Source organism: Crocodylus porosus, unplaced genomic scaffold (assembly GCF_001723895.1).
Source record: "Crocodylus porosus isolate Cpor-Errol unplaced genomic scaffold, CroPor_comp1, whole genome shotgun sequence".
Lineage (NCBI taxonomy): Eukaryota > Metazoa > Chordata > Crocodylia > Crocodylidae > Crocodylus > Crocodylus porosus.
Genome location: NW_017728924.1, coordinates 16212438 through 16235273, shown reverse-complemented (window position 1 = coordinate 16235273; position 22836 = coordinate 16212438). Strand labels below are relative to the sequence as shown.

The following is a 22836-nucleotide window of genomic DNA, read 5'->3' as shown; positions in this document are numbered from 1 at the left end:
TATAATTGATGAGCCAGATTAGTGCAAAACTTGACCTACCCAAAGTCCATGAAGTATTGCTCAAATTAAATATAAATTACTGATTTACGGCAGTGTGGGCCTGCAATTCACATATGTGCAATTCAGCAGCACAGCCTTCTAACTCACCTGATATGCCTTGTAGTTAAATATGGAAATAAGCTGCACAGAGCTATTCTACTGAACAGCAAATACACCACACAATTGTAAAAGTATTTTCTCATATTATTGTTGCAACTGAGCAGTGACTTATTTGGAACAACCTGGAGCTGAGAAGGGAAACTTGAGGAGAGAAGAAACTGAAGTGTCAAGGCAACACTCTCTGAACCAAAACACTTCTTCAGGACTACACAGTAAGAAAAATAGACTGTAAGATATAAATCAGCTTTGCCCTAGAATAAAAGGTAGGCAGTGAAATCCACTGCTTTGAGCCAGGAAAGGGACCAGAAAATATGCAACAGTCTATCATAAGAGTAAGTCCAGCCCTTACTGCTTATTAGAAGGTTCTATGAAGATACATTTTAAAGTTTTCTTTTTAAAATGTCACAAGTTTCCCTTCCTTTTGTATTTAACTAGAGAACCAAGCAGCAGCTCAAAGGCCTTTACTGCTGAGTGAATTCTTCACACTTCTCTGTAACATTCCTAAAGCAATTAGCAGCAACACTAAAAATCTACAGCTTGGTGTCAAATACCAAATTATTTATTAGAAACATGAAGAGAACCTGACCTAGAAACCTGGTGTGTATGAGCACTGGATGTTAGGCTGTAGTATACGCTCATCTGCAGCCTGGTGGGGAAATACAACCTTATCCTTAGTGTTCCCACTTATTAAACTTCTCTTGTGTTTTTTGGTTGGCATATTATTGCTTGGGGTCCACAGGCTGATCATATGCAAATGCGTTCAGACAAAATTTAACCTGAACCCAAAGTTCAAGTAACTATTTTCAACTTTTTTTATATATGATTTGGACCTGGCATGCCAAATACATCTTAAGAAACGGTGCTCTTGCAGTGCATCTCTAGCAGGGCCAGAAGGGAGAAAGAGTAATTATCACAAGCTTTCCAAGAATTAATCTGGACAAGCGTCCTGAACATCAAGCCTTTTGAAGTTAGTTTTCAACTGAAAGAAATAAAGATAATCATAAAAAAATTATTTCCATTCTGCTTCCAACCATCCTACTGAGGAGTATAACAGGCCTGAGCATAACGGTCCTTGAGAAAATAAATTTGTATCCAAGAGGAATTTATCCAAAGCACTTTCAAAGAAAAAAAGCACAAGGGCACTGCTAAAAAACCACACTACTGCACACATAGCAGAATGAGGCTGTTCGCCCACTATCTGAAGCTGGTCACATTTGCTGCTCTCTCGCAAAGCTAAGCAGGATTTGACTGGCAGTGGTGCCAAACCCAAAGCAGAGTCCTGGAATTCCTGGACACAAGATAGGAAGCAGCAGTGATGTCTCTCTTCAAATTCACTTTCAGACCAGCATTCTCACTCCAGCCTTTGCTCAGGGAAACTATGGCCACCTACATACTCTGAGGACTACTAAAAACCACTGGAGCAGTGGCAGTAAAAGGACTATTAAAAAAATTCAAGTATTACAGAGATTTTTCCCCACTTTACTTACTCCCTTCCATGCATAAAACTACTGAGATACTGACGGAGCCTTACATTATCTGTATGAATTATATTATAAGCACCTCTAGGCATGAGATGTTTGGCATATACCATTAACTCATCTAGCAACATATACCTTTTACCAGACCATACTTGTTCTGTAAGACATAAGGTTCCCCATGACTCCAAAAAGCTAACAAACAAACAAAAAAAACCCCCCACCACGTTCCTCCCTCCTACACTTGAACTCTAAGTACAAAACTAACAGCACATTATTGCAGCTGTAAGTTGAATGTTTCAAACGTTCAAGTGAAAATAAATGTGTCAGGAGCTAACCTCACTGCACTCTCACTGGCGAACTGTGCCTCAAGTCAGATTTTTCCCCCCAGGATAAGCAAAGATGATTTTTTTGAATGGCCTTTGATAAGTGCCTGACAGATTAGCTAATTCTGCTTTAATAACCAAAAAAGGACGATGGATCAATTGTGCCATCATATTTCATGACAGACCTACACTGCTTATTATTTTCTTAACATAACATTTATGTTGTATTTGCAATCATTGCAAATGTATAACCTCCTTAAACAATATCAAATGTTTATAAGTGATCCCAAGATTTGTTTCTACATTTACTAAATGATTATAAAAGGTAATAAAAAGGTTGGACTGACAACAATAGAAGCTGATCCACAAAGGTGTTATAAACACCAACACTATATGCACTTCCCCTGCGCATCCACAGCCCCCTTTTAGGCAACAAGATATTTTGGTGTCCCTGGTCTCTTAACTAGTGGGTACAATAGATCGGACAAATCCTTTCCTGTCACGAGAAGCTCTGACAATTACTATCTTGTTTCACACGCAGCAATGAGAAGCCACCTTTCAGTCATGAGCCACAACCGTTTCAGCTAATATTTGAAACCAGACAGAGCTGAAAGAACTTTTGTCTCATTATTAAAGCCATGGTGTGCCAATTCTTTGACTTTTCTATAAAATTGCTAGCATATTATTGCTAGGGGGACAACCAATTCAAGGAGAAGATATCCTTAGTATTTTAAGAAGCCGAAGCTGAAAAAAATACTAGGTATAAACTAACTTGAACCTAAAGCATTGTGAATTCACACGACAGTAGTGCAAAACCAATGGAGAAACTTGGCTAATCTACGGCATCCAAATGATGATGTTTGCAGATGTCAGGAAAACCTGGTTTCATATTGCTAAGCCTTCTCAAGAAACAGGAGTTCAAGTTTCCTTGTTAAGATCCGTGTCTTCTCACAACAGAGTTGCTGACTGTAAAGATACAGAGCAGTCCCTTCGAGACAGAATGTACAAGCGAGTGAGGGGGAATGAATGAACTCTGACAGCTTCCAGATTTTCATGAATTTAAAATGATGGTTGTATAATTAGTTATATATGAAAGACAAACAAGATTCCTCCTTCCCAGATAGTGAGAGTCTGCCATACCAAAGCCTGCCTCATGAGACATTCAATGAGCATATTTCATACTTAATCCCATTCCATCTTCTCTACCAGGGCTTCTAATGCAACATGGCCTCTCTCAAGTGATCAGAGATATGGGACTGAGAGATGCCTCCCTCTTTTCAGAGTCTACTCATGCCTATCAGAATCCTTTTGCTTAAAAAGAACTTGAATCTAAGTGTATTGCTCAGCAACCTAGCAAAGTGCTGTGTTAGTGCAATTTCCTCTTTTTGGAGCATTGTATTGTAAGAAAACGTCCTACCAAATAATACACAGGATGTCCTCTGTGACATGCATAGAGAATAAACTGTACACTGGTGCTAAGAATCAAGAGGAAAAACCTCAGGGCAAAATATTAAGTATTTTGTGGAGGGAACTGTAGTTTTTGCAGGGAAGGAAGGAAGGATCTTACTGGAAGGGTGAAGGAACCAGGAGAGGTGTTCGCAATAGGGATGGGGAGGGAAAGAAAAAAAGCTGATTTTTTTAAACGTTGGGGGCTGGATGGCTGCAGGGTGACTGGAATGGGAGAGTGTGCCATCTGATATAATGGTGGCTGTGAATGGGTATGGATCTTGTTTCCTCCGGGTCAATGGTATTAAACAGTATTTTACCTCCATGAGCTGCCTTTCCACTAGTCCACTACTAAGGCAGAGTTACCATTAAAATGCATCCCAGAATTCATTGCCTGCCTCTGAACGACTCCCTTTGTGATGAAAAGGCTGTTACACTCCACATGGGAAGCACCTGGACAGGGTAATGGAGAGACATTTTGTGGGAGGAAGACACTGTTTAAGAGAAATGAGGAAACAATGCATATATGCCTGGCACCCATTTCAAAGCTCCATGTGAATGAACTACTAATGCACAGTGCAATTCAAATACAGTCATGCGTCAATGAAAACCCTGAATTATTTGAATGGAGTATTTTTGCGAACCACTGGACTAAAACAGTCCTTGGAAAGTAACTAGTAAGGGGTGCACACCTTTCAAAAAGTGAAAATGGACGCAATTTGAAAAATCATATGGGAGCTAATGGCAGTCAATTCACTCATGTCTCCTGGTTACTCGCCTGAAGTCTCTGCTGCAAAGAGGATCTCCCACTGCTTCTTGCAACTGAAAAACTGATCACTCCAGTTTGGGAAAACAATTCATTAACCAGTGGAAGGAAGTTCTATCAGTCTGCTTCAGGATATAGGAGGCACTCCTGAGTCATGTCTTCGAATCATCGTGTCTCTAAACCACAGCACTGCAAGCTGTCTGGATCTGCAATTTTGAAATATTTTGATTTCCGTCAGCAAATTGCTGAATTAGCTCCCACAAGATCATCAATAGCATACCTATAGAAGGACTGTCTCCTAACGAGGCTGGTGCTTTTCAGATGATCTGGAATTGAGCATTATAGCAGATGGAAGACCCAGAATCTCTTTAGATCATATTCTAGCCATCCTGAAATGTCTTTTTGCCATTGACATTGCATAACTTGCAGCTCCCTTAAAAGAAACATGGATGACATAAGCTGTCTCACTGGAAGGGGCATGTGCAGTGACAATTATTTTAAGCACTAACACGGAAGTATACATTTTTCATTTTACGTAGAATGCCTGTGCCTCACCTAGAATTATATACGGCACGAGCACCTGAAAAGCAACCCAGACGTGCAGAAAGGCTCCAGGATTCTGCAATATCTCAGGGGACTGACTGTATTGTGGCCACATTTTAGGTGTGGCCACATTTTGGCAGATTGGAAAAACCTAGAATTAACATGCCTGTAATACCAGCTCCGTCTTCCTACTCGCCCTAGCCAAAAAGCTATGGTTCTGCTTAAAGAGCCATAGAGAATGTGGGAGATTTTTTTTGTAGAATTCTTTAGCAAAAAGCTAGCTCTGTATTAGGCTAGGCTGACTTATTAATTCTATATAAAGATCATTTCTAACAATGTAAAGTAATTTGTATACAATCCTATGAGTTTCTTCTGTTAAACTCTACAGGACTTTGCAATAAAATTTAGAAAATGAAAGCCTGAAGTTAGACAGAATATTTAAGACACGAATTGGAGATGGGGTCCAAATTGCAAAGTTCTGATCAAAGTTTTCCAAAAGTGCGCTGTGTGTTCTGAACTGGGGTTTCTGTTTATGTTCTGCTTAGATAAAATATTACAGTTGTTTAAAAAAATATATATTTATTTGATTGAATAGACTAGCTTTTATAAATCTGTTTTAGTCTTCACGTAATTTTTAGGGCATTGGCAGGGAAAGGAGGGGCAAACTTGAAAAGCATGTCTCAATTTGGAAAGCTAATTATCACTAAACTGGTCTGTACCAGACTATAGCATAGAATCAATATCAGTGTACATTCAAAATGTTATATATAACTAGTCCTAAACATACTTTTTGCCAATTTTTAAAAGTTAAAATAATTCAAATCATTCAATTAAGTCCTTACCACCACCAGTTTTAGAATAAAATATTAACAAATGTGTAGCAAGGAAGTTAAAACAACTTCAACTAGGTAGTTTAAATTATTGATTTGTGTCCTCCAATGTTTCATGTAAAAAGCCACTAAAGCCACTACTAATGCTTGAAAAGCAGTGGCCCTACACAGTATACATTCTATAGCTCAGAGCAAGTCAATATAATGCTCTGGACAAGTACAAAGTCATCTCTGAGTAAATCTGACGAACAAGATATAAATAATGAAAAATGGTGTTAATGGTGAAAATATTTATAATTCCTCAAAGGAAACTTGCACTTATTTTGCTCAGCAGCAGAGAGGTTCAGAAGACAAGCTGCCCCTGTCATTATGAATTAACTGTGAAATGCATTTTTATTTAAGTTTCCAATCATTGTACCCCTGGTACTTCTGAGAATAATGCTACAGACAGCCATCTTGATAGAACTAAGGCTGCTTATGACTGACAGTAAGAGCACCCAACTCCAGATACTCAGCACCCATTTTCATCCTCCACTTATACCCAGTAGAAAAATATTAATGATCACAATTTTGGAAGCTAAACGTCAAGCATTAGACTCCCTTATAATGTTAAACTTTATTAAAATCAAGATGCTGAAATTTCACTGGTGTTCCTTGGACTGGACCATGATGTGTCCATTATTGTCACAAGCAACGCGTCTCAGTAAAATTGCCACATCCACTCAGAAATGCTCACTGTAATAAAAAAAAATTAAACATGATGCCAACTGCTTAATTTATGAATTTCATGCTGCTGTGCCAAAACCAAAATGTCCACAGTTTCCTTTAACCAAAAGAAGTCAAAAGGATGCTGTTCTCCATATAATACTGAATAGAAACTAATGATACATTTAGTTCTCATTGTTTAAGGCAGCAGTTGCCAAACTGACAGACTGTGCACCACCAATTTAAAATGATACAACCTTAAGTACCACCAGCAAATTTTTCAGTTCAACCTTAAGTACCACCAGCAAATTTTTGTCACAAACTTATTATAATAAACCTGTTAACACGTACCACTGACAGGTTGTCTGTGTACCACCGGTGGTACTCGTACCACTGATTGGGAACTGCTGGTTTAAGGAATTAGTGGGCAAAGGTTCAATGAGACTGGTCTGTGTTATTTTCACTAGATAAAAAGTTTTCTAGCTTCAGCCATTCACAGCTCATTTCTAATTTTGGGCAAAGACACACTGTGTGCTTTCAGCAGCTTAGAATCAAATGCCATAGCAGTTTGGTACATCTTCTTCCAATACCTTATTCTGGCAGAATAATGGACTATGATCAATTTGGTATGCTCTGTAGCTACCAAGTTACAAAGAGTTTAAGCCACAAAACTGAAGGTAAATTTCAGGGTAATAGCTATTTGGACATTGCAGCACTGAGCCTTTAAAAAAAAAAGACGACACACATATCAGTGGTACATCTGATTTCTGCAGGTCACAATTTTCCTTTGACAATGCAATGGGCATAAAAGGGGCCCCTCTTTATCGATTCCAAACCCCTAGAACATAGAGCGTGACAGATCTACCAAGACACTTCTCTTGTATCCATGCAAAAATATGTGAAACAAAAGGGCATGTATCTAAATATTATATATAGATATATATATACAAAATAAAATGTTGAAATATTTAGATAGATGCAACATATATTGCAACATTTCAGTTTTATTCTTCTTAGGTTGGGAGGAAATGGAAGCTCATTGTATCAATGTTACTTCCTTAATAAAGATCTGAAATCCTTACCTCCCAATCCAGGTAGTCACATACATCTTCAAAGTTAGTGAGTAGAGACACTGAGCAGAAAAGCCGTGGCAGCTCATCCCTCGTCATGGGGGGGAAACGGCTATCTTTAAGGGCACTGTTGAAAACAAAATATATTTTTCAAGTACTACAGCTTATTGGTTAAGCTAAACCCACGAATTAAGCTACTGAAAAAGGACAAAAGACAATATAAAAGCTGATGTAATCAGGACTAATCTGACAATTCAACAGTCAAATGTGATTTTGCAGCTTTCCAATCCTTTCCTCTAAGGCATCTGCTTTTCAAATTTCTTTGCTGGCAAACTTACATGGTCACACTGACTGACCAGAGTCCAAACAACTAGGTTTCCTGGGTGATCATTCTCTGCTGAGTTGATTTTGTTACCGGGATGATCTAACTAAATCAGAAAGAAACACTTTTGGGGGTAGTTATTTATTTATTTTTTTTAAAGACCAGTCATAGTATGTTTGTTTTGAGAGGATTAAAACAACAGTGTTAGGAGGTGGAAGGACTATCACGCTGGAAAAAAATGCATTGCAAATAATCAGAAACTGGTAATACTCTAAAATATTTAACATATCAATGTAAAAAAAGCTGAATAAACAAAATATTAATGGAAAATTAAGAAATGTCAATACAAAAGAAAAATACTCATAAGAAACTCTCACTGGAACTCAACACTTGTGAAATTACCAGACGTTCAACTACTCTGCAAAACAGAGGTCTGAGTAATTCTGATGTCTAAACATCCTTGCTAATCCTCAACTAAGATATGATCCTGTGAGTAAATATACAAGATAGCTAGGCTTAGCAGGAGTCGATTTTTAATAAATGGTGGTTTTACCTCACACTCACAGGCCGACGGAAAAATATTTCTATTGTTAATCATCAACATTTATAGAAAGGGGTGGTAAGAATAGGCTGCTGCTGCAGTGCTGAGACAGTCTGCTGAGCAGTGGCTGGAGGTGGCGGCTGGGCTGAGCATTGTGTCCGTGTTTGTGCCCCCCCAGCTTGGTGCCAATAACCCGGGCCCTCCCTTGCAAACTCAGGCAGGAGCCAATGGGCAGAACAAGCCACTGGCTGCAGAGGGCACATGCTGCGACTGCCATGGGATAAAGGAAAGCAGGCACTGAGCTAAGAAAGGCTGTGCGCAGGGGCCAGGTGGCAGGCTGACAGCAATTTCCCTTGCACATACTCTTCCTCCTCCAGCCCAACATGCAGCGTGTCCCCACACCCTTGTTTCCTGAAAACTTAAGTTGATAAAAAACAAAATGAATGCTTAAAAATAAACGCTGATCTTAGCTGATGAAATTATTTAAAAAATAATTTAAATTCTACCAAGCCTAAAGACAGCATAGCAAAATAGAAGGGAAAGTGGTCCCATATATATCAGATCTAAATACCTTTTACGAGAGAGAGAGAGAAAGACGATGGTTACAGAGCAGAGACTTTGTAAGCAATATAATGGCATCTTGTGCAAGGTTTCGTAAAAGAAGTAGAAGGTAAATCAGGAAAAGCTTATAATGAATACAATACACTTCCATTTCCTAAACTTGGGGGTGGACACACGGCATGTGCCTGTGTTTAACCGGAGGAAGCACTGTTCCATAACTGACAGATTCTCCTTCCTGGCTGAAACAAAAAGTATCGAAGACGGGTTTAAGGATCTCTGTTCTTCAGTAGGCTCTTTTTTTTTTCTTTTTTTTTTAATTAAATGTGGACAGCCACCAATTCCAAGAATTAGCTGGACCGGGTTATGATTCTTGGATATGACTGAAGCAAATCCTGACCACTACTGAAGCAAATCCTGAACACTATTACATGTGTAATTGCAGTCTCTAGGTCCAATCCAGCTACAGTGTAAAAGAAATATTCCTATCTATGGCAGGATACAATTCACTCTCACTCAAATATATTTGGAATGAACAGGGCTGGAGATCAAAAAAAGGTTTAACTGTTATACATATGCTTTATTCAGAGTTAATTCCCTGTCACAAATCAGTAGTATAAAGCAAATCATGCTTAATGGAGGAATTTTAAAATAAAGTACAGTAGAATCCAGGAAGATGAGGGGTAAACTGGCCAGGGAATATACATTTGCAGCAAAACAGCAGCACTGGACTGCTGAAGTACTCTAGCCGATAGCTGTAATTTTTACTTCAATGGGCACTAGTTCTCAATCACCTGTGAAGGGCCACTGATATGCTCCAAGTGAATGCAGAAGCCGAGTCCTTTGAAGTAAACGCTAGAGCAAATAACTGAGCAACTCATCCTTAATTTCAGGTATTCAGGTTGTAACTGTACTGGTTTAGAGGAAAAGACAAACTGACTGCCCAGAGGAGTTTTCCATCTTTTGACTCTTCTGTGAAATCCTATGAAATACAAACTTTCATTTCTACCCAGGAGAACTTTTACAATCTTTTCTCCAATACCTGATGAAGGGTGTTTGTATCCCAAAGCTCACAATTAAAGTATTTTTTTTGCAAAAATCTTGTTGGTCTAATAAAAGATGATATCTCTACTATGAGTCCTGATTGCCTCATCCTTAATTTGGCAACCAGCTGCAAATTAAACAGACTGTGAACCATACAGAGACAAATGATCTGGGTTCAACTGCATACATGTTATTTGGATGCTAGGATTCAAAAGATTATCTAAACACACCTAACAAGAGTAGTGGGGAATATTAAAATCCCTTTGAAAAAACAACTCTCATAATTTTAAAGAAAAAGAGGATGCATTCAAATTTTCACTCTAGGTATAGATAAACCCAGTTCACCATACAGATTGAGCCAGGTAAGAGATTTGCTATACTTAACATAAAGAAGAATTTTTAGGAAGTCCAACCTTCATACCATAATAGACCCCAGAAAAACACCACGATGGTACAGCTAGGACAATAACTAGATACCTTCTTAAGAAAAAGGAATATGCTTGTGAAGAAATGTAAGCAAATTGCAAAACCCTGTGCCACAGTTTAGCCATCTGAAAATGGGGATAATATGAACCTACGTAAAACTATGAGAACTTTGGAAGAAGCATACAAGCATTTACATTCACAGACAGGGACGATGGAATGGTTCTTTGCTGACAAAAGCTTGAGTGCCAGGAACACTTTCTCACTGCAATAATCTGGTAAATCATTGTTGATCTAGTAACTTCTATGCCAGGCTACTTTTGAAGAGAAACGTTGCATTGAAAAGAATTTCTGTATATTAAAGAATATGCCAAATGAACATACACTATATTCAGACACTTAACTGCATTTTTCAAAACCCAAAACAACTGGAAAAGTTACTTTCTAAGAAAATCTTTAAATTTGCTATTCTCAATTTTGAAATTTTAAAATCAAGATATTAAGTGACATGAGACTATCCACTGCCAACCCAGTTTGCTTACATTCTCAGTGCCTGGTAGTCTACCCACATCAGCTAATATAACACTTAACAGAGCCAGCTAGTCTTACTGGTATTTTTAAACCAAAAATTCCTGTTCTTGCACTCTCTCATTGACAAAGCCTTTCCCTCTCCTTTTTTCTTCTTTTGTTTCATGGGTCATGCTTTCTTATTTAATGTCTTGCTTCAAATAATATACCAAGGCCCTGATCTACAAAGGTATTTCAAACAATCACAGAACTGCAGAAAGTTTGGGTTGGAAGGGACCTCAGGGGATCACATCTAGTCCAATCCCCTGCTCAAGGCAGGACCATCCCCAACTAGATCATCCAGCCAAAGCTTTGTCTAGCCGGGTTTTGAAAACTTCCAAGGATGGAGCTTCTGGGTAACCTGTTCCAGTATTTTACTACCCTCCTAGTGAGAAAATTCTTCCTAACATCTAACCTAAACTTCCCTTGCTGCAACTTGAGCCCGTTGTTCCTTGTTCTGTTGTCTGCCACCTCTGAGAACAGCTCCATCCTCTTTTGAATTTCCCTTCAGGTAGTTGAAGGCTGCTATTAAATCCCCTCTCAGTCTTATCTTCTCTAGACTAAATAAGCCCAGTTCCCTCTGTCTTTCCTCAAGTCATGCCCCCACAGTTTCACCATTTTTGCTGTTGTATTTAGGTGCCTAATATCCCTTTGAAATCAATGGGAACTGAGACCCTTAAGTAACTATGTGAATCTGCCCTTAAGCTCATTGGGGCCTGCATTAGGGTTACCATATAACACATCCTCTTTGTGGGTCCTCTGATCTCCAGGAGGGTTTTTTTGAAATCTAAAACAATGTCCAGGATTTTGCTCTGCTCTGCTGGCAGGAGCAGGGGTGAGCCATGGGAGGCAGGGGACATGATGTGTTCTGAGTGCACACACACACGTGGCCAGCATGCAGCCAGGCAGGATGGCAGGAGCAGCCCTGGCATCTGCATGCAGCTAAAACTATGGAAGGTGGGGGGTGGAGGGCCGTGGCTGGGGGGCTGTCCAGGTGTGTGGGGGAAGGGGGGGTTACCTGTTGGCGATCGGGAACGGTGTCTAGGTGCGAGGGCTGAGCCAGGGCACAAGGGAGGGGGGGAAGCGCCTGCCCCTCTTGCAGGGGAAGGGGCAAAGGAGCCCTTTGGAGGCAGTGGGGAGCTGCACAGCTGGGCTAGTGGCACTGAGGACTGGTGCCTGTGCTCGCAGGGGCGGAGCACCCAGGAGATGCTGCCTGGGGGAGAGGGGAGGGGGAGGGGGAGCCAGGTTGCCTGCAAGGTGCAGGAGCCCCAACCTGGAGCGCGGGGTGCTACAGGTGTCTCCTCTTCCTCCCTCCAGCCCAGGCTGGGGCCAGACTCTTTCCACCGCCACTCACACAAGCTGGAGCTACTGCAGGTGCCTCGTTACAGCCCAGCTGGGACTGGGGCAGCTGAGGCCCCCTCCAGCAGGTCTGTGGGTTGACAGTGAGGGGCACTGGACAGGGGGGCAGAGGGCCGTAGGTGGGGAGTGTGCAGTACAGGCAGGGATGTGGGGCTGTGGATTGGGACTGAGGGGCACCGGCTTGGCCCGGGGGGGCAGGGGACTGCAGGTTGGGAGTGAGGGGCACTGGCAGTGCCACGGGGCTGTGGGTTGGGAGCGAGGTGTCCCCCCTGACAGGTGTCCTCTTTTTTGGAACTGGAAATATGATAACCTTAGCCTGCATTGTCCTGCTAGGGGTGAAATCCTAGACCTAGGAAGTTAGTGTTAAAAATGCCAGGGACACATTCTCAGCTGTTGTAACCATCACAGATCTACAGCAATTTACACTAACTTAGGGGCAAAGACACCATCCTAGGAGCTTAGTAGAACAGCCAGCAAAATGAGACCTCAATGCTAAATGAAATCTCCGAGCTCTACTGCAACAAATGGAATACTTTGAGCGAGATGGATAAAATCATGACAAATGTGAATGAAGCCAGAAATATGAGATTAAGAATTTCTAGTACAAAAATATCAGAAGGAGAAAGGAATATACAGCAAAGATGAAAGTCTCAGTCAAGACAATGAAACTGAAAATGTGTAACACCTCAGTTTTGAAGCCTGCTGCACAAAAAAACCCCAAACCTTTGAAATGTTCATACTTGGCACCCAATTTTGGCTTCAAAAATTTAGAAAAATAAGCATCAGTTCAATTTGCATACTTTAACATTTTTGTGAACCTTCATGGTATACTCTTACAAATGCACAGATACATCGTCATAAGACTGAAGCAGTTCAGAGGTGCTGGTCATTAACTCTATAGTTAAGGATAAGTTAGAAATTTTCAGAACAGCATAACTTTAAACCTTCATTTTGTTACATGACAGTAAAGAAAAAGAACACATAGTAACCCAAGTTATTTTATTATATTCACAAGATGGTTTGATGAAACCCAGGTTTATATTGAAAATAAAAATGACTTATTAAATATTTCTCACTGCATCTCACCTTTTTTTCCCTAAGGTGCCCTTTAAAAGAACGCAAATGCACTGGATTTTGTACTTTTATCCACATATTACTCTTTTTACTAATTAATGATTTAAGTTATAACCAGGCAAGGTTTCTTCAGGTCATGATTTGTTTAGACTTAGTTCAGTTAACTTAGTGCAAATAACTGAAATGAAATGTGTCAAGCCAAATCTTCTATATTTAGCAATGATGAAGTCATATAACCACTAAGGTAAAAATGGGGCAGAGGGAAAGAGACATCAAACAAGTACTTTGTTGTAAGACAACTCTCCCACAGTACCTAAAAGCGTTTAAATAATAAATGGCATCATTCTTTTTTTAAATTATGAAGCTCCATTTCTTCCACATGGCTTTGAATCGTCATGATAAGCTGAAAATTTGCTCTACAACAAATGACGTATTAATGACATGTAAACCTTTTGTTTGGAAAGGTTTCTTCTACATTCATATTTCTCTACAATAAGAATATGCATGCCAGTAGCATGTATTACTATTACTGCTAGTAAAGGAAAAAAAATTCACAGGATAAGTCAAATCAGAAACTTTCTAATAAATCTGCATTCTTTTCTCTTGTTTTTAAGAGCAATGATTTATATAGTAAATTATATTCTAAATTGAAAAAAAGTGCCAAAACCCTCACAATTTTTTTTATACTCACCAATACATGACCTTGCTATTGTTACCACTGTTCTTCCCCAATCTCCACTCCAGATCCTCTGTATCATTTAGTTTAAACTGTTTACACTGCTATGTAAATAAAGCCCAAGGGTGTCTGAAGATATTTGTGTTGACCATGAATCAAACTCCAGAAATAAAGTAATACTAGAAGCAGCATTACGGAACATAAAGTTATACTGGCTGGCTCTACCTGAAATATTCGGCTGAGGTTTATGGAATTAGCCAATCTACCCTGTTGAACCATTTTATCCAGACTGTGGAGCTGGGGGGGATTCAGCAGTATTTCAACAGCAGTGGCAACAGCAGCTGAGGCAGAAAAGCCAACGCACCTCATACCCCAGCTGGCTTGTTTCAGTCTCCAGCTGGAAAAACAACTGCCAACCACTGGTCTAAGTGATTTGACCTGTCTGGGACCCAAGAACTTGACTTAAAACCATTACTCTGCCACCAAATGTGACTTGAGCATTTTGAATACATTAGGTTTCTTTTTCCTGTAAAACAGGGAAATGCTAATCTGTCAGGTATTACATACAGCAATTAGGCTGCATTGTACTTTTCTACAATTGTCTTCTCTACCACCTTAGCTAAAAGCTCTCAAATGAAAAGAATCAGACACTGTCAGAAAACATGAGATAAGTGGAGTGGGGCCAGCCCGTACAAAACAGAACTGTGTTTCAGAGCATGTCCCGCAGTGGCCAGAGTGGGCACCACATGCTCATCTTCTTCTGGGCTGTGCAGCATGGCCCTATATATAGCAGCATGCAGCTGCTCTGGTCTGTGCTACGATGTGGGGGCCGCTCTACAGCTCTGGGATGCAAGCTGGAGCAGGTGCAGTGCACAGGGCATGGGGCCATTCAGTGAATCCTGTGCGCTGCCTGTAGGCCACACTGCACCTATGGGCAGCGCTAGGGGCTAGATGATACAGCTCTGCAGGTTACGCCCAGCCTGCAGGCCATAACTCTCTGAAACCCTAGGATTAGATTAACTCAGCTTCTTTCTTATTTTCTCATTATTTCAGTGTCTTCCTAATAAAAGGAAAAGGTATTTGCTATTACCAGGATTTTAATTATTCCCTATGGGAAATCAGGTACTGGCTTTAAGTGTGTACTATGAAAAATGTCAAACAAGAAATTAAAGATGCCCAAACATACCTATGATAAAAGGGGCATGAATGTTTTGCATGGTCTAATTGATCTTTGAACACAGAAGAATTAAAAGATAATACAATACTAAACCATTCCAAAGTTCAATCTAACGTGATGAACTTTTCTTAGAACAGGAAAAAGTCTTGCATCTTAAAAACAGTACCTTTATTCAAGCTTGGATATCCTACTGGGTACAGTACAAGTAACTGCCGATCATATAAGCACTATTGAAATGGCAAGCTTTTCTATGTTACATAAATATCAGGTTTTCGCAAATAAAATCCAAAAGAGTACATACATTCCCCAAAGTATATTTCAGACGTTCAATTTAACCCTAGTTTTATACCCCACTTCACATTCAGGTTATGGAGAACGCTAGGTACCTCTAGAGAAGTTGAAGGGTATCCAAAGAGAGGGAAAAACAATTGTTAGAAGTAGTTCAAGATACAAAAAAACCCAATAGGGACAATACCAGGAATATTTTTAGCAGAGTTTTACTATACTGCAAAATCTCCAACAGGAGACTTCGTATCACTTGATTTAATTAGGTCAATTATGGGAGTGGAAGAAACAAAACTCAACGCGCTGATTGTGGGGTTTTTCCTGTGACTCCCATATGCATTAGTAAGAAGTGCGTGCAAGAATACAGAAATGCTAAAAACACCGTAGGCCGATTTTGATCTTGCCCACAGCTGTGTCCGATTTGAAACTACAACTTGTGAAGCTCAAGGCTAAAAATCACTCTAATAAGTCTTTTTTGGGTCCTGTGTTGTTTTGCAATAAGGGATGTGAACAGCTGTAAAGTACCATAACTTTATTAATGACACGTACATACAATTACTCTTAAGTTTGGATTAGGTACTGTGTCCTTGTGAGGTGTTTCTGAATGATATACTTGGATTACTCCAAAATTATACCATATATAGGAAATACACAACTTCATCTGAAAAGTGAAGGAATTGTTGGTAAAAGTCCATGCCTGTAATTCATCATCTAATAGCAAGTCAGGTCAAGTGACTTGCCCAAAGGGTATGACAGCCAGCTTGAAATAGAACCAACTATTCTCTGGTCTCTGCTGTACCACACTGCTGTCAGCTGCTGGCTCTTTCAGTCCAGGCATTAGAAAGTTAGCTACATTCGGCCAGTTTAATCTATTGTGCCATCAAGACATTCTTAAAATACTCTAGAGTCTCATTTCCTACAGTATTCTAGTGCATATTGGAGGCAAACAGAACAAACTAAAAACCACAATATATACAGGAGGTTTAAGTGGTTTTAAAAACATTTTTGCTTTAGCTACTAATACGTGATTTGCAAGATTTTAAATTCCAAAGGAAAAAAAAAAAATCAAGTTCACCAATAGCCTGGATCCCACATGCAAAGGTGTAATGGTTATGGTTAGCATTTAAAGGCTCACATGGTGATTAGGCATGAAAAAATCAGATCTCTCACAACAACCAAGATTATTTTGAATCTAAGAAATCTACCCGAAGTAAAACTCAAAGCAATAACCAAAGTTCTTGTTGTCCAGGAGTTAAGACATAACTTCTTATATTTGTTCGTAGTAGAGGAAGTAGTAGTAAACAAGCTTTTCTAGGCAATGTTATAGATTACAGTAGTTATGAAGGCAAATACCTTTACTGAAGTGAGCCAAAAAAAAATACAATTTATGGTAAATAATTAAGTACTAGAGACTCTATTGATATTCAAGTCAGCAGTTTTCCTATTTTCTTCTATACTGTATGGGAATAAAATAGTCTTTGATAAAATTCTTAATACTAACACATTCCTGGGGTCTAATGGATTGAAACAGCAGAAACAAGATATAAGGAATATTGTTAACCAAAGATTTTGTATGCTTGGCTCTATCAGAGAGCATATAAAAGGGCAAAGAACCAAAAACAAAACAATCAGATAACAATAAAAGCACTCAAATGACTTAACTGGCAGAAGGTTTTTTTCAGGTCATCTCTGTTGAAGGGTTGGAGGGGACATAGGTGAACTTTCAGGTACCACTGAACACTTCCTCAGGTCTACAGGCCTAAGGTTTGCATGTGCTATATAGTGGGTCAAACAAAAACATTTGCTCATTCACAAAAACCTTTCAAGATGGCTTTAAGCAACCATCATTTATAAAGATATAAAATCTAATGTCATAATTAGCTTCCAACAATGCTAGCAGGCAATGGTTTCTTCTTGGTTAAATAGAATTCATTTGGACAGGTTTCCTCTACAGTGGAATGTGTCATATTTTAACATGTTACTATCTGCAAACAATTTTTAAAGGCCAGCAGTGGGGGGGGAGCATAAAATACCTATGACAGCAATCCTTGAATATGAATCTTCAGTAAATGCATATGTCTAGTATGGAAAAAAAAGTTTCACTTCATTAAAAACATGGCTAAAGCAGATCACAATTCATACCCCATATGCCATTGTTTACAAAGGAATGAATGCCAATACATTCTACGTGCCATAAAAAATTGCTAGAATAAAGATCACATAAAACAAATGATTTGCTGATTTTTAAAGCGGAAATGTTGCACTTTTTCAGGAGCTTTCTAAAAACAATTTTTTAAACATGCATGCGTTTCCCCCACTCCCACCTTCGAAAACTGGGATCAGAGAAGTAAAAACAGACACATTCCCTTCTCAGTTACATTACTGTAAATCCAGAGCAACTCTTGCTGCTTCAGACGAATGTCTGAAATCAGAATCTGACTCAAATATGTTAGTGGACTCACTAGCTCTAGGTGTTTTATATCTTATTACTATTCACCTTTTGATCACTGGATCAAATGCCCTGTAGACAGTGGAAACATTTCAACAGATGTTTGGGAATCTGTTTGAAGTCTCAGCTTATGTTCTTGACAGGTATTGGCATCTCCCAAAGACCACACACAAACAGCATACATTTCTTTGTATGCAAAGCCAAAAATACTTGCTGGTACTTGACACGAAACCCAAGTATTAAATAAGTATGGAAACAACTTGAGAGAAGATCCTCTCTCATGAGCATACAGATAGATGCCTGAGAGCAACATGAGAAGACTGCACTAGTGTTATATCCAGTGTTTCAAGCTGGCACTAAAACTTTACTAGCTCTGCACCCTGTTACAATGCAATTATGTCCCACAACACAACTGCAGTATGCATATACCAGGCACCATAACATTCTTTCAGTTTTCAGAGAACATCAGTAGAGGAGGAGGAGATGTATTGCGGGGAAGTTTAAAAACAGTCTGTTATTTTAAACATGAGCTGCTGTCAGGCCAAGAAAATGGACATGGGAGGCTGACAGCAAGACAAAAACAATACTAGGGAGATGGCAAGAAAACAATTGATCCTAGAAGGCCACAGGAAATTAAGAACTCAACACGTAAAAAAAACCCCATTTTAGTGTAACTGAAATAAAAAACATTTTCATATAATTGAAAACGGTAAGTTACAACGTTGTAAGTTCTCTTTATAAAAAATATACTATTTGGAACCTAACCCCAATATATTCAGCCAGCTTTTTTTTTTTTATAGTTAAATTTATATACAGTAGAATCTTTGAGACAAATTGCAAATATCAGTAATATTGAAGTAGAACACAGTAGAAAAGTAGGCAAAATTTCTATTCCAAGCATTTATAAGAGTAACTGAAGAGAATAAGTTAGACCATGGGGGTGCGTTAAGATACGTGTGGACGTTTGGTTCCCCCGGGACAAGTAGCGGTGGTGCACCTTGCGTTGCGGCTACTTGTCCCTGGGGAAAGCCCATGCTATGGGCACTTTAGTGTTCAGCAAGCTACCTTGGGGGTGGTAGGGGAGGCTGGGGCCAGCACAGTGCTGGCCCCGGCAGCCATACCTGGGGTCCTGGGGGCCTCCTGGGGCTGCAGCTGCAGTGATCCTGCCAGGCAGAGCAGGACTCCGGCAGGCCTGGCTCCACTTTTCAGTACTGCATGCTGCCTGAGTGTGCGCTGCTCCGTTCCCCCCCCGCCGCGGTATTTTTTTTTTGACCCCTGGATATCCAGAGATCAATAAATCCTGTGGGGAGAAAAAAATGGAGCAGTGCACACTGGGGCAGTGTGCCCTTGCAGTGCAGAGTACATGAGACTGTGCAGTATGTGGCACTGAAAACATGTTTGCAGTGCCACATACCACATAACTGCTCTTCTGGATGTGCCCAGGGAGTCTAGCTTAAGCTGGATCTGGGTTCCTCATCGGCTGGATGTGGACATGATGGCAGCAGGTGTGCTGGGGTTCACACAGCCACCACTCACTCCCTGATGCCAATGTACGTCCGCCAGCGGGGTTCTGTGCCCTGGATTTCAGCGGCAAGCCCTGCCCCCACTTGTCCTGCAAGACATACAGCATGGTTCAACGGGCTAGATCCATGGGTCATATGTTTGACAGCCCCAGATTAGACTTTTTATGTTAACAGATGCAGGTCATTTTCATCCAACTCCTTCAAAACATTTGTATGCAAAATATTGGTAATTATTTAATGGTAAACTGCCAGAAATACTAATACTATGCTTATATTAAAACAATATGGTAAAAACAAACTAAATATAAGCCTGTCAGCCTGATCCTGATATAGGACTAACTATTACACTGGCAGGTAAAACAAAGATCTAATGACTGGAAGTTGAAATTAGACAAAAAATAAATGTGTTAAAATAAACATACAAAAGCAATATAAGACTGACACAAAAAACAGTGATGGGATAGAACAACTCACAAAGGATTGCTGAGAATTCACAACCACCGGAAAAATTAAAATTGGATACTTAGGTAACTAGTTCAAACAAAAAACTAATTTAGGAGCTGTCCCATGGCTCACCTTACTGGGGTAGTCAACAATGATCACAATGGTACCTCTGACTACAATCTTTTACTTTGCAATATGATGTAATAATTAGGGGTACCAAGCAGTATGGTAGAGATAGAAAAGAGAGTTATAGCAATGAGATCATGTTATTCACATTACAGGCATGTAAAATTCTTGTAATTTAGTTCAAAGGCTTCTTTGAGAAACACTGCTGACTCACTTCTGAGCATCTTGGAAGCAGCAAATATGAAGGTGGAAAACTGAATGAGAGCTGAGAAGGCCTCCAATATAGGAATGACAGAAGAAAATACAAGATGTTTGTAGTGAAACTGCTCAAACTGAGCAAGTAGGCTGGGGCACCAACAGACACGAAATTGGTGATGAGGCCATGAGTAGAGTAATGTAGGTTATGGAAAATGAGAGAAGCAGAGGAGAGATTCAAGGGCTGGGGATGATATAAGTATTATTCTACTTTTGCAAAATGAAATAGGTTATGAGAGGTTATGTGACTCATGCTATTTGAAGTGGCTTGCATGCAGTGAATCACTGAAAGAATTAAGAATAGAACTCAAGAGTCATGATTCCCAAAAGCTATTACAGTCTTTTGTACCGTATGCTACACAGAACAGAGCAGTATAGCTCCCAAAGGATTCATCAAAATTGGCCAGATTGGATCGATCCCATTTGAATTAATTTCAGAAAGGTTTTATTTATTATTATAATTATAAACATCATCATCAACTGGCTTTTTCTAAACCACACTGCTGTAACTAATTTTGCCATGACATACTTAATATTTCCAATATTCATAATGGGTGCTATGGCAAATATCATGGTAAACTTTACGTCTGACTACCCATGGGAAACAGTCGTTCTCAGAACAACCCAGTGTAGCACTGAAAACCTCGTAAAGATCTTATTTTGCACAGTAACACCCCTCTTACTATAACAGGTACATTAGACATTTGCATCAACGACCAGTGTTCCAGAAGAACACTTTTCCTTGACTTAAAAACCGTCTTGCACCCTCTGTCCCATACAGGCAGAGCTGTATTTAGCGGAAATGGTCTAGCTAACCCACCCCCACACCCAAGGTGTAGAAAGGAGAGACTGCAGGCAAGGTATACTACCAAAGAGCCTCTGAGCCTAATTTATGAAAAACATCCTCAGAAATGTGGATCGGCCAGGATGCGTGTCAAAGCTCCTCAATTCTATCTGGTTTTGACAGATCTCTGAAGGTAATGAGACAATGGATGATAGGACTTTCAGAAGCATTTGCTAACAATGCTTATTGTTTTTTTCCATTGCATGGTTACTGTATTGCCCCCGGTACACACAGTTTCAGAGAGGGAATTAGGGAGTTCCTGTCAAATGGATCATCAATATTTTCCTAATGAAGCTCCCAGCAACCAACATAATTCACCTTGGCAAAGGCCAAGCAGACAAGCAGCCTCCATCCAAGTCATACGTCACTGCTAATTTTCGAATTAGAAGACCAGTGCAAAAAACACTGCACCGCAGAGAACAAGCTTATCGTAACTAAAACAGGGCCATCCAGCTTTCAAGTGGTCAGGGGCTGCATGCCCACGTGCTGCAACAAGACAAGCCACGGTCCCCCCAACCCCAATGCCCCCGCAGTTGAATGCCTCATGGATATCTTCCTGTTGTGTCATGCACCAGTGCCCCTCCCCATCACTGCCCCGCATGCCCCTGGGTTCACCCTCAGCTCCCCACACTGCTCCACCCCACCCCACCCCACCTCCCGGGGCGAGTGCAGGAAGCCAAAGCTGGAGCAGGGAGGGGGAGCCTGGAGACTGGCTGCTATTGCAGCCAGAGCTTTGGGGGCAGTGGCAGGCAGGCAGCAACACGGGGGGCCACAACGTAGCCTTTTTGGCATGCAGCCCATGTGCCCACTTGGACTTCCAAAGGAAGTTGGACAGACCTCACCTAAAAGATTCTCCTAGCTTTCTCTGTGTAGGAAAGCAGCCAGCCTGGCAAGGTCTCACGTGACAATCTTCTAACAATCTTGAATGACTGCCACTAGAAATTTGCCAACATAAACAGAGATGGCATGGAGTGATTTAAATTCATCATCAAATCACTTGAATGCAAGGAAAAGGAATTTATTTACATTGTCTTTTTTCAGGCAGACTGCAAAATTTCCAGGAAACAAAACAACTGTGAAATGACGTGCGTTTCCTGAACTCTCCCTTACAGTGTGGAGACAAAGGGAAAGAACAACACTTCTGCTTCCTGCACAATTCTTTGCTAAGTGGCAGTTGCAGTAGTAACATACACATTTTTGAATACTCTCATTGCCATTTGGTTCAGAGATTATGATGCAAAGTGCGAAGCATAACATGTTAGTGCAATGCAGCATGTACCAGCAACTCTTGGTGCTAGAGCATGGAGACAAGGCACCGCTCTGGCATCTGTTTTTAAACAATTTTTCAAGTTTCTTAAATTAAGAGTAAGCCAGAACATTCCTTCCAAATATTTTTGTCCCTGCAAGTCACTGACTTCACACTTGTAGTACCTCAGATTCATCCATGTTACCCAAAATGGCATATTTTCTAGCCAAGCAAATGAATGAAGGTAACAACAGGAGATGCTACTGGGAAACTTATTAGAAGCTCTGTACCTAAAATAATATTGCTATATCACCATGGTGACAGTGACAGACCCAACAGCTTGGAATGGCCACGATATTCATCTTCTACTGACAAGAACAGTTACTGCAAGTGAAAGTGAAAAGGGGCATGCTGGGACACGATGGTCTACATCTCTCATCAAAAGGTAAGCATCTGTTCTCTTGATCTCCTACCCAGGATTTTAAACTAGGTTCACCGGGGGATGAGGATGCTGAAAACAGGGTGAACCTAGGATCAATGAATCACAAGCCACGCACTGGAATGGTCCATGTAAGTACTAAGGGGCCCGTTAGGCATCAGGAT

The 22836-nt window shown here is 40.2% G+C and overlaps 1 protein-coding gene across 2 annotated transcripts in view; it reads right to left on the bottom strand.

The window, feature by feature from the left end:
* AMMECR1 (Alport syndrome, mental retardation, midface hypoplasia and elliptocytosis chromosomal region gene 1) overlaps window positions 1-22836 on the bottom strand; it is a 116224-nt gene that overhangs the window by 10335 nt on the left and 83053 nt on the right. For both annotated transcript variants that reach the window (XM_019540408.1, XM_019540410.1), the window contains one exon: window positions 7333-7447. In XM_019540408.1, the coding sequence (XP_019395953.1) occupies window positions 7333-7447 (115 nt within the window). The remainder of the gene's footprint in view (window positions 1-7332; window positions 7448-22836) is intronic.